General features: G+C 38.4%; 1 protein-coding gene across 1 annotated transcript in view; it reads right to left on the bottom strand.

Moving 5' to 3' along the window:
* The window catches only part of DNAH11 (dynein axonemal heavy chain 11), a 385,020-nt gene that overhangs the window by 209,623 nt on the left and 162,400 nt on the right, over window positions 1–12,997 (bottom strand). Inside the window, exons 33-36 of the mRNA XM_043462325.1 lie at window positions 11,516–11,672; window positions 11,254–11,399; window positions 6,684–6,800; window positions 2,024–2,162 (exon numbers count right to left, since the gene is read on the bottom strand). Coding sequence (XP_043318260.1) covers window positions 2,024–2,162; window positions 6,684–6,800; window positions 11,254–11,399; window positions 11,516–11,672 — 559 coding nt within the window. The remainder of the gene's footprint in view (window positions 1–2,023; window positions 2,163–6,683; window positions 6,801–11,253; window positions 11,400–11,515; window positions 11,673–12,997) is intronic.

Here is a 12,997-nt window from a genome sequence, read left to right as displayed (position 1 = left end):
ATACTAGTACGTCACAGCAGTACTATTTACAATAACAAATATAGGAAGCAGACTTAATATCCACTGACAGAAGAATGGATAAAGAAGATGTGTACATACATTTATATAATAGAATACTTCAGCCATAAAAAAATAATGAAATAATGCCACTTGCAGCAACATGTATGGTCTGAGAGATTATTATACTAAGTGAAGTAACTCAAAGAAAAACAAATTTCACAGGATGTCACTTACATGCTGAATCTAAAATATGACACAAATGAACTTATTTATAAAGTAGAAACAGACTCACAGACATAGAAAACAAACTTACAGTTACCCAAAGGGAAAGGGGTGGAGGGAGAAGCATAAATTAGGAGTTGAGATTAGCAGACATAAATTACTATATATCAAATAGATAAACCACAAGGTCCTACTGTAGCACAGACAACTATCATCAACATCCTTTAATAACCTACAATGGAAAAAATATGAAAAAGATTATATACACACGTGTGCATGCTTGTGTGTATAATTGAATCACTTCTGTACAACAGTAACTCAACACTGTAAATCAACTATATTTCAATTTTTCTTTTAAAGGTGACTTGATGACACTTCTAAACATTTAAACATCTAAAATCCAATCCCACAGTTTAGAAAACTATCAGGATCACGTCCGTAACTCAGCTTTTCTGTCCCGGATGAATTTCTTCCCCCTCATTCCCCTCCTTTTTCCTTGAAACTATGATAAGTTTTCTTCATCCTCCATTTCTTTCTAATTTTTATGTCGTGTATACTAAATCTCCTAAATAGATCTTTTTAAGACAGAAATCTGAGTGTTTCATTTGTTCTGTGTTTACCCCCTTCATCATCAGCAGCAATGAGTTTATTACTTGAATACAGTAAATGCTCACTAAATGTTTAAGTATGGTACTGGGAATACAGTATGGTTGTGACTACAGGTATCCTGGATCCAGTAACACTGATTTCTTCTGATGTTTTTTCCATTATAAAATTAAAATGGTTTCATTGAAAAAAAAAATGTCATCACAAACAATAAGGAAAAATTCTAAAATACAATCTTATTACCCAGAAACAAATGTTAAAAGTCACAATGTATTTTCCAGTCACTTTATACATAAAACACACAATATAACATATAAAATACACTCAAGTTATAGATCACATCTACAGTTTGGTATACTACTTCATTTCATATAACACTGTCATCAACATTTTCCACACGCATTTGCCTCTCAGACTTTAAATTTCATCCCAACAATGGGTAATTTGAAATGAGTGTATATGGCAGTATAAGTAAGTGTATGGTTGTAACTGTGATATTTTAATACTTACATCCGGGAAAAACCGCAAAATAATATCACTAGGAATTAACAAAGGGTCACCCAAAGACTGAAGTCAAAGGTGACCACAAAGCTAAATTTAAAAATGGTGATGTTGATATAGATGCCATTTTTTTTTTTGGACCCATCAGCAGATTCAATTAAATAGAAAGAAGCTACTGACTGGAGAATAAAGTATACATTAATTTGGCCCATTTCAGAGGCTAGGGAATTGCAGAGCAAAAATAAACACAAAAAAGCCAACTCTACCTTCAAAGAAAGAACTACCAACAAAATGAGAAACTCTTTAACATTTCTTGAGGGTTCTTCAGAAAATCAGCTTTCCTTGGGTCTTATGAACACTCCCACCCTCTTTCCCTGGAAAATAACATTCCCAGGAAAGAGAGGCATCATAAAACACGTATCTAATTATAGCACTGATAACATTTAAAAATAATCACATAGCCCATTGATAAAACTGTATTAGGTACATACAAAACCTTCAAATTTGTCTCATGTGTTTAATTTCTTAAAAATGAAGAACTTGTAAAGCAAAGATTTTCAAAATTTAAGGGAAAATATAAAACTATTCCTGAGTGTCTAACTGTAATATGAGTGATAAATTGCCCAGTATCCGTACTTCGGAAGCTGTTTTCATGGGGTTTAACAAGCAGGAAATAGTAACAACAGACCCTCACCTGCTTGGATAGGAGCTCCCGGCAGAGTGTATACAACGTGATAAATTTGCGGGCTAATGAGCGCGCGTTCACAAAACCCTCAGCAACTAACAGGATTTCACAGATTAGCTCGATGTCTGGGGCCACCATGGCACAGGGTCTACAAAGTAAATACGAAATTTTGTTTTAAAATGTGATAAGGAAATAAGTACAAATTGCTGAAACCAAGTGATTAATGCATACCCACATTCTAGTCATTCCCAAGCAGGTCACAATTACCTCTGTCAATCTCAGGTAACAAGACCCTTCACTTCAACTAAAAAATGCCCAGGAGCTACTGGATACATAGACAAAGGCGGAAAATCTGAAAATGTCAGAAGCACACATGTACGAGTTGAAGGGAAATCTGTGGGCACGTTCAGGAAACTTCCATTTTAAGTTGTCACTGCAAAAAGGTAAGTGATGTTTTGTGCTAGAGGTCAGCCTTTATCTGTAGCCAGTGCTGTGCTGGTAAACAGTCAACAACTGACTCTCCAAAAAATAGCACTTTCTGACTTTCAAAGAATCAGTATGTCCACCATGGCTGATTTCATCTACCAACACAGTATCACTGAACGTGGAGCTAACACGCAATGAGGTTGCACACCACCATACACGCACAACAGACACAAGTAACCTAACAGCATAAGTGTTATTAAAATAGAGGAAACTAATTAGGAAATCATGAATTTGGATGTTTATCACCTTTGTCTTTCATAGATGTTATTTAGTCAAAAGTTTATATAATTTAGCTTTTTATTAGTATCTGTACTGAACCACCACCCCACAAAATTCATGACAAGTTAATCATCAGCTCTTTTAAGCTCATACCAGTCATTCCCAACACTGCTTGTGGCCAGCTTGACCAGATTTTTAAGATGAAAACTTACTGAAAAATAACTTTCAAATTCCCTTTTTTGGGGGTGGGGGACTTTCAAAAAGTCCTCACAAGACAACTGCCATTAAAAGCAACATTTGAAAAAATTCTACTCAACTGAAGTTCAGTGCCAAGAAGGAGCTAGAGTAAATAGGTAAATAAGCCTGAATCTTAAGACTTTTTAAAGCATGTATTTTATAGCATGTATCCCAGTAATATTTACCCATCTGTTTTTATAAATATTATTATGGTCTATTGTGTGCATGTCTAATTTTTCATCCTAAAAATTCCCGAGTCTCTCTGGATCTATGTTATCGACTACTTCTACCTAAAGTAGCCCCACAATTTCCCCCACAGTATCTAAGTAAATACAGGACAGAAAAGGCTAGCAAATTTGCTTAGCTGGTACTTCCACAAATATTGCCAACTAATACTCAAAGAGTATTTTGCGTACCATAAGGGATGCTACAGCTTTTCTGCACTTTCTCAATTCTCTCAACTGTTCTTGTCTGTACTTTACTGAGGTGCAAACCAGGGTTCTGAGCAGTACAAGCACATGGCTGGTAAGCAGTGGAGCCATGATACGTAAGGCTCAGGCATGCTGCCTCCACTCATGAATACCACAGGCATCACCCAATCGTCCTTCACACTTTGCTGAGATCAATACTTGTCCCATACACAAATGATGCTGCACTTATTTAAGCCAAATTTATGAAGACTTCACAAAATAATTTCCAAATTTTAAGACCCAAATGAAAACCTGTACAAGATGAACTGGAATACAGATGCAAAAAAACTGGAGAGATCTACAATTTTCAAATGGAAATATTCTGCAATTATTACATTGATTTCCAGGACAGTTATTTTCTAGAATTTTTTTTCAAGGAAAAAGAGACATTATAAGATTGCTATTGCAATAAATTGCATTATAAAATTGCTGGAGAGAAAGCTATTATATGAGAAAACAAAGACATTCACTAAAGGGTATTAGAATAACTCAATAATAGGGAAAAGAATTCTGTTTAAATACTCATTTCATGTTACCTACCAAAATAAGACCTTAATAGATGAAGTACATTTAAAAAGTCATACTCTAAAAATTAAAAGAAAATACAAATGAAATATGCTTAAACATCTAGATGGATGGACAAGCAAATTTTAAGCTTGATAGAGTCTAAAGAAATCACACTAAAAACTACAGAGGTTCTTCCATTCTATGTGAAGTAGTATATTATTCTGAAGGTAGACTGTGAACAAAGACACATCTGACAAACATGGAAGAACTTTTAAAAAATAAAACTGATAAGCCTCCAGCTCATCAAGGAAACAAATGGAAATAAGATACAAATTACCCTTATCATACACGGATTTCAGGACATCACCAGAGATAATAAGAGAATATTAGGAACAAATTAATGCCAATAAACTCAACAGTTTGATAACATGGAGAAATCCCTTACATGATGCAAATCACAACTAATTCAAGAAAAAAAATCTAAATCTTTTAAAGAAACTGAATTGATCACCAAAATGATTCCAACAAAGAAAAATCTAAGCCCAAGTATATGTAAGGCTTCACTGATTAATTCTATCAAATAGGGGATAAATAATACCAACCCTACAAAACTCTGAAGAAAACAGAGAAGGGAACATATGTCAAGTCATTCATGGGGTCAGCATTACCTGGGTCCAAAACCAGATGAAGATATGACAAGAAAGGATGCTACAGACCATCATCCCTCATGGCACTGATTTTAAAATCATCAACCAAAAAAAAAAAAAAAAAAAATCCTCAACAAAATAGTGATAAATTGAATCCAACAACACAGATAAAATAATAACTCCTGACCAGGTGTAGTTTATCTCAGGGATGTAACACTGAAGAACTGTGTAGCATCTGAACAATCAATGAATATAGTTTGACATATTAACAAAAAAGAAGGGAGTCATATGAAAACTACTTTTTTTTAAATTTCTAAAAGAAACATAGTGGAAAAAGTTTGCAACCTGTCGTGAGTCAAATGGTCTTAACTAGGATATTTCTAAAAACCATGAAACAAGTTGAAAACTATATTTCATTGAATTTAAAACTTCTATTTTTGATGGACACCATTAAGAAAATGAAAAAGCAAGTCATAAATTGAGGGGAAAATACTTGCAATGTATTCAACAAAGAAAATGTATGCAGAATACAGCACTTCACAAAAGAGGGTATGGGAATGGCCAGTAAGTCACATGGAAAGATGCTCAACATTATTAGCCATCATGGAAATGCAAGTTAAACCCACAATGATATACCATCTCCTATTTACTAGGTTGGTTAAAACTAAAAAGACTGATAATATCAAGTTTTAACAAGAATGTAGAACAATTGTTCTATATTGATGGTGAGGGTATAAAATGGTACAGCCATCTTAGAAAATAGATTTGCAGCTTTTAATAAACTCAAACATACATTTGCCATTTGACTTACCAATTCCATTCATAGATATCTACCCCAAATAAACATGTATTCACACAAAGACTGTACATGAATGTCCATAGCAGCTGTATTCATAATCGTCCCAAACTGGAGACATACATCAACCAGAGACTAGATAAACAAACTGAAGTATGCCTCTCCAATAGAATACTCATTAGGAACAAAAAAGAACAAACTACCAAAGCACTGGATAACTCTGATAAATCTCCAAGTCATAATCTTCAAGGAAAGAAGGCAATACAAATGGGTACACACAGCATGGTTTCATTTACATTAACTCTAGGAAAGACAAATTTAACCTTGAGTCACCGAAAGGACATCAGTGATATGGGGGATTAACTTCAAAGAGGCACAGGAGAACGTCCAGGGGTGTCGGAAACATTCCACATCTTGACCGTAGTGGTCGTGTTTCCACCAACTGGATACTTAGGTGGGTGCATTTTATTGCAGGAAACAAAGTTGATTTAAAACATGAGTTAAACAGAATGGGTTCAGATGCAACAGCACAAGTTCTCTGACAGATTGCCATAAGTGTATAAACTGGCAGAGTATGTTTGGAAAGCAGGTTGTCAGTAAAGACTTTAGCCATTCACCAAGTAATTCTACATGAAGAAATCTATTCTGGGTAATAAGCTTCATGTGAAGGGATGTTTACAGTCTGCTATTTTGTGGTCATAAAGAACTGAAAAGAAAAACACAAGCCCTCCATGTCAGACAATAGGGAATGGTTAAGAAGATTATGGATGAGGCAAGGGAGAGGCCATTTTGGAGCTACAAAGAAATGGTATTTCTAACGAATTTTCAGTAATATGACAAACTACTTATGTCAACACATTAAATGAGAATTAAATGAAAATCATGCCTAATCTAATAACTTAAACCCATAAAACAGGAATTATGAGACTAGAAAAAATACAACAATCATATTTCTAGGTGATAAAATTGTAATTTTTTCTTTATTCAGTTTCATATTTTCCAAATAGTCTGTACTTTGTGAAAATTATGTTTATAATAAAATTGTTTTATTATGAATATAATAAGAGCTAGTATTAAATGTTCAATGTACCATGTAACTTTTATGTAACAATTTTGAGGTCTGATTTCACATTTCACAAGAGTTAATTTATCATGGTGAAAGTTCTCTCTATAAAGGGATCCCAGAGAAACAATAAGGGGTTTTCCATAGAAATTCTCGAGTAAAAACAAATCATTTAACAGTGCAAACCAGCAACGTTAGGTGGCATGAGCGCTCCAGATGCTAAACCACAAAGCATAACACTTGCCTGAAAAGAGCTTTGAGATTTTCTGGTAATTCAGTTCGACCAGCATATCCTGGGTTCATAGTGATAAATATTCCGACTGATGGCTTCAGTATGATAGCTTCGCCAAGAAATACAAATCTACCAGAAGAAGAATGCTGATGGAATTAAATGTGTTCATTGAATATCAATGTACATTGACAAATGCAAACCACTGCAAAATGCAAATTATTATTAGGAAGCTGTTTATGCTGTGTAATTTTCTTTAAAATTCATAAGCATACATATTTTGAATATCTTGAAGCATGTTTATTAAAAATATACTCCCTTCCCCCAAAGGAATTACAAGTATGGCAAGTATTCCTTTGTATTTTAGCATGGCCACAGTGTGCAAGAATATAAAAATGAGGACTTGACTGTTTTATCAGTTAATGAAAGGTGATGCCATCTTTGACTTCAACATGGGCTGCAACTTCTTGAATGTGATGTGGTACAGATAGAGAATGTCCAGCTCAGAGAAGGAAGGGACTTTTTGTTCATTCGTTACCTTGTCTGTGTGCTCACCCTCCATCTCTCCTTCCCTCCCACTTATTCAACAAATATCTACTGACCACCATTGAGAGGTGGGATTCCTAGGTGGCGCTAGTGGTAAAGAACCCGCCTGCCAATGCAAGAGACATGAGATTGTGGGTTCGATCCCTGGATTGGGAAGATCCCCTGGAGGAGAGGACATGGCAACTCACTCAAGTATTCTTGCCTGGAGAATCCCATGGACAGTGAGGTGTGGAGGGCCTCAGTGCATGGGGTCACACAGAGTCAGATACTTCTGAATACTGTGGTGCTTATGACAGCTAGCTCTGGGGCCAGACTGGAAGCATTCAGAGACCAGATATAACACTTTAGGCATATTCCATTCCCGCATCCAATACAAAAGGCGGGGAAGATAAAAATAGTATTATTGGATTATATGATGATTAAAAGAGATTATGTATATAGATGGCGAAGAGTATAGTGTCTGCATTTATGTGTGTGCCTGCTTATCCGCTCAGTCATGTCCAACTCTTGGCGACTTCATGGACTGTAGCCTGCCAGGCTCCTCTGTCCATGGGACTTCTCAGGCAACGATGCTGGAGTAGGTTGGCATTTCCTCCTCCAGGGGATCCTCCCGATGCAGGGATCAAACCCATGTCTCCTGCATTGGCAGGCGGATTCTTGACCACTGAGCCACTAGGGGAGACTGTACAGTGCCTGGAGCGTGGTAAATACTCAACAGATGTTAGTTACGACTATGGCTATGTTCAGAAAGCTTTAACAGGACCATTGGGCTGTTGAAGGCCAGGGAGATGGAGCATAAAGGCCTGTAGGAACCAAATGGAAGGACAAGCTGATGGGAAAAACTTTCCCATGGGGGTAAACGAAACACCCCCTTCATGGAGCACTGTCTTGTGGCAAAGGGGCTTGTGTAGCTCAGTGAAGCTATGAGCCATGCCATGTAGAGCCACCCAAGAAGGACAGGTCATAGTGGAGAGTTCCACTGGAGGAGGGAATGGCAAACCACTCCAGTATACGTGCTGTGAGAACATCATGAACAGAAACCGCAACAACCTCAGATATGTGGATGATACCACTCTGATGGCAGAAAGTGAAGAGGAACTAAAGAGCCTCTTCATGAGGTTGAAGCAGGAGAGTGAAAGAGCTGGCTTAAAACTAAATATTAAAAAAAAAAAAACTAAGCTAATGGCATCTGGCCCCATTACTTCATGGCAAATATAAGGGGAAAAGGTGAAGTAGTGACAGATTTCCTCTTCCTGGGCTCTAAAATCACTGAGGATGGTGACTGCAGCCATGAAATCAGAACGACTGCCTCTTGGCAGAAAAGCTATGATAAACCTAGACAGCATGTTGAAAAGCAGAGACATTACTGAAACGGACCAACAGTCTGTTTAGTCAAGGCTATGGTCTTCCCGGTGGTCACGTACGGCTGTGAAAAGCTGGACCACAAAGAAGGCAGAACACCAAAACTTGATGCCCTTGAACTGTGGTGCTTGAGAAGACTTCTCAAAGTCCCTTGGACAGCAAGGAGATCCAACCAGTCAATCTAAAGGGAAATCAACCCTGAATACTTATTGGAAGGACTGATGCTGAAGCTCCAGTATTTTGGTCACCTGATGCGAGCAGCTGACTCATTGGAAAAGTTCCTGATGCTGGGAAAGATTGAGGGCAGAAGGGGAAGAGGGCCACAGAGGATGAGATGGCTGGATGGCATCACCAGTGCAGTGGACATGAACTTGGGCAAACTTCGGGAGATGGTGAGGGACAGGGAGGTCTGCCGTACTGCAGTCCATGGGGTTGGAACCAGTCAGACACGACTGGGCGACTGAAAAACAATAGCAGCAAACGAAACACATATAAGGCTTTCTCTTGCTGAGAAACTGCAGGGCTGAAGTGGTGAAGGACCTGGGCCTCCATCATCAAATACAAGAGGGATAAGAGAATGCCAATTTTAGGACTGTGTCTTAGATGCTAGACAATGACGAGGAGGTGGACTGTATATAGTCAAGGTACAAATGGAGAAATCTTCATTCCCAGAGGGCTGGGCTGGGGAAGGCAGACGGGCAGGCAGCTATGGAAGCAGGACAGGGGGGTGGCTGAGCACTCTGCCATCACTCAGAGCAGGGACAGCCACGAGTCGAGGGCGGGGACCTCGGGGTCGGGGGAGACAGCAAGATGCTGGAAGGCTTTGTGGCTAGGCATGGTCTCATCTCTCAAATCCTCAAACAGAAAGAGAATGTCATAAAACTCAGGAAATCATGAAGGAACCTAGCAGTCTGTACATGGGCCAGCATGAGGATGACCAGCTCACATGTATGCACATAGAGATGGAGGAGACCCTGGTTGGGAATTCTCACAAGTCCTTACATTGGTCAGTTATCTCACTCTCTGTAAGAAAGGGTGGCCTCAAAGGCATCTGGGTTACATTGAATAAGGAGATTTTGACTAAACGCTAAATCTGATGTCTGGAAATCACAGGGGAATAACCTCACTTCTGTAGCATATCATTAGATCAGGGGCATGTAAGGCAGTAGACACCTGGTCACAGGAAACTGTTTTCCCAGAGCCATGTGGCAGGAGGACTGAGAATTTTCCTAGAAGGTAGAAATATTCAGATGTATCTAAAATAACTGGAAACTTCTGTAGTTGCTTCACAGTTTCAAGGGACTGGATGATCCTTCCCTGATGGGAGACTGACATTTTTACGGATAAAAGCTAGCTGAGCAAAATACCCTAAAAATGGGCATCAAAGGGTAGGCCAGATACATGAGATGGCAATTTATACAAAAAATGGTACGAAGAAAACCACAATTGGGTACTGCAATACTGATTTCCCAAACGAATCCATCAAACCCTAAGTACCACTCATGTTCTGTCTCTCAGAGTGTGGCATCAAGTTATGAAGTGATTAGGTTCTAGATCTATTTGACCCAAATAACTGGAAGAATGTGAGGGTGTATTCTACTGGGACAAGATGACTAATAATGCAGGTGTTAGTGCAAGGACCAAGATTTTGACTTTGGATCTATTAAATATGACAGGCCAATGAGACTTCAAATTGAGTCCTAAGATGCCCCAAGACAATCACTGACATTGTCTATGTAAGTCTAGATATCAGAGAAAGGAGATCTGGGCAGCCAGTAGCCAGCACCATCGACATGGCATTGAACGCCATGAGACAATATGAAATGATCAAGGAATGAATAGAGATAGAAAAAAGAAGAGACCCAAAGATTGTGACATCCTAAAGGAATGTCAATCCTAAAGGAAAATCAACCCTGAATAATGATTGGAAGGACTGATGCTGAAGCTCCAATACTTTGGCCACCTGATGCAAAGAAAGACTGCAGGTAGGCAGAGAAGGGGGCGATAGAGGATGAGATGACTGGATGGCACCACCAACTTGATGGACATGAGTTTGAGCAAACTCTGGGAGATAGTGAAGGACAGGGAAGGCTGGCGTGTTGCAGTCCATGGGGTCACAAATAGTTGGACATGACTTAGCAACTGAACAATAACACTGACATGGTGCTGTGTGTCAGGCACTTGCCCAAATGCTCTGCATTTAATTCTCATGATAATCTATGAGTTGGATACTAGGCTTCCCCTCATTTTATAGTCAAGAAGAAATCAGCAAATGAGCAGCCCTGAGGATGAGGGAAAACTGGGAGGATGTGGGATCTTGGAACCTATGTGAAGAAAGTGTATCATGTAGAAGGGAAAGATGGTGTCAAATGCTGCCACAAGGTCAAGTAAGATCAGGACTGAGAATTGATAATGGGATTCAGTGTTGCAGAAAGTGTTTATTCTTTAAGTAATTAAAGTAATGTGATACACCTTTCTTGTATTCAATGCTCAAACACCACTGCAAAGACATGGGGGGTTATTCAAAATAATTCTTCACAATTAATCAGTCACTCTCATTCTATCCATCTCATGGGACAGGGAGAGGCAGTCAGAGACTGTGGAGGTGAGGTTTCCTCCATTGCTGCATGGAGCTCTTTCTACTTGGACCAACAGGAAGAAGCCACATGCCGCTCACCTCTGCTTCCTGTTTCTGAGGGCATCGTGTATCGTTTTCACTTGCACGGACACCACTGACAGAACTTCCACGGAGATTCGATTGAACTCATCAAAGCAGCCCCAGGCTCCTGTCTGCACCAACCCCTTATAGATATTTCCTATGGACTAAATGATGGAGTGAGGCATTAAGAATTTATTAACAGAAAAGAGTTTTAAGGTATTAGTTTGAATCATTCCAGATGAGGAATACTACTACGAGGCTGTATCATTTTATAACTTACTTTGTAGTCCATTTGCTCCGAACAGTTAAATACATAAACCATCATGCCAAGGGCGCGGCCAAGATCTTTGGTGGTTTCTGTTTTCCCTGTACCAGCCGGGCCAGCTGGAGCCCCACTCATGGTGAGATGAAGGGACTGAGTTAAAGTAATGTAACACCTTTAAGCAAAAGAAAACACAAGTATTACAATTTTATATGAGATTCCTAGAAAAAGTGAAGGACAATGCAATATTTTTTTAAGTTTAAGAAGCTATGGTCCAGAATGTAGCTGTAATACAAAATGTTGATAATACCTCTGATTTTGTTCATGGTAAGAGTCAATAATATTTTATCAAATTTAATTTCAGGTTGGCTGTTTAAAAATAATAGAGAAAAAGACATTGCTTTATCTCATTTCCAAAGAGCTGTGTATCTGAATACAAATGACACTTAATTTGTAATGCTCTTGAATTTCTGATATTTCTAGGCAAACATACTATTAATATGGCAGACAACATTTCAAAATATTGTTTATAAAAGAAAAATAGGAATCTTGGATGATGAAGAATTAAACACTTCATTTTAATAAATACATTAAGAGATGAGATGTACAAATATATATAAATACAAAGTATGCAGATAATATGTACCTATTTCACTGCACAAAGCAAATATGACAAAGACAATTTATCACATTAAAACATATTCAGGAATTCATTTCAAATGTGTTGTTACGTGTGTTTAGACTATGATAATACTTATTTTTGCAGGAAAGATTCAGAGTCCTTAGCCTAAGGAAAAATATGCTAAGACAGAATTTAACACTTGTAAAAGAAGGAACACTAATACCTGGCCAGGACCTAACACGGGGTTTCTGCAGATTCATGAATTATCTTTGTTTTAGTATAGACAGTGGGTCTAGTGGGGGTACCCAGGACCAGTGTCTGCTCCGCCATTCATCAAATGTTAACCTTAAATTGCATTTATGACATCAACCTGCCTCAGTTTTTTCCTCCATAAAATGAGGTTTATTATAGGGTTATATTAAGAAAGCCAACTCAATGAGGTGGCCAACTGGTGAAAGCAATGGATGGCTAAGAAAGCCAAAGATGAATGCTTTAAAAAATTCAAAGTACTATGCAAACTGAAGTAATTACTTATGGAAATTGCAAGAGTTCCTATATTTTACAGCCATCACATTTCAGGGCATCTTACAATGAATATGGAGTTGAAAGATCCCTGGCCTAGGAATTAGAGCACTTTTTCTAGTGCAGACTATGCCCTAGCACTCTTTTCCTGTGGTACCAAGTTCCACTGGACCTACGACCACCTATATGCTACAGACTACATTTTCTCCCTGCCTGCCAGCCAGAAGCAGCCAGGTGACCAAGCTCCAACCAGTGTGATATGCACCGAAATGAGCATGCACACCCTAGGATGCCTCCTTTGAGATGTTTTTCCCCTTTTCCACGAAATGAAACAAGTGTTCAAGCCACGTGTAGCA

Source organism: Cervus canadensis, chromosome 3 (assembly GCF_019320065.1).
Source record: "Cervus canadensis isolate Bull #8, Minnesota chromosome 3, ASM1932006v1, whole genome shotgun sequence".
Taxonomy (NCBI): Eukaryota; Metazoa; Chordata; class Mammalia; order Artiodactyla; family Cervidae; genus Cervus; species Cervus canadensis.
The sequence above is the reverse complement of the archived record's forward strand: the minus strand, read 5'-3'. Positions and strand labels throughout refer to the sequence as shown.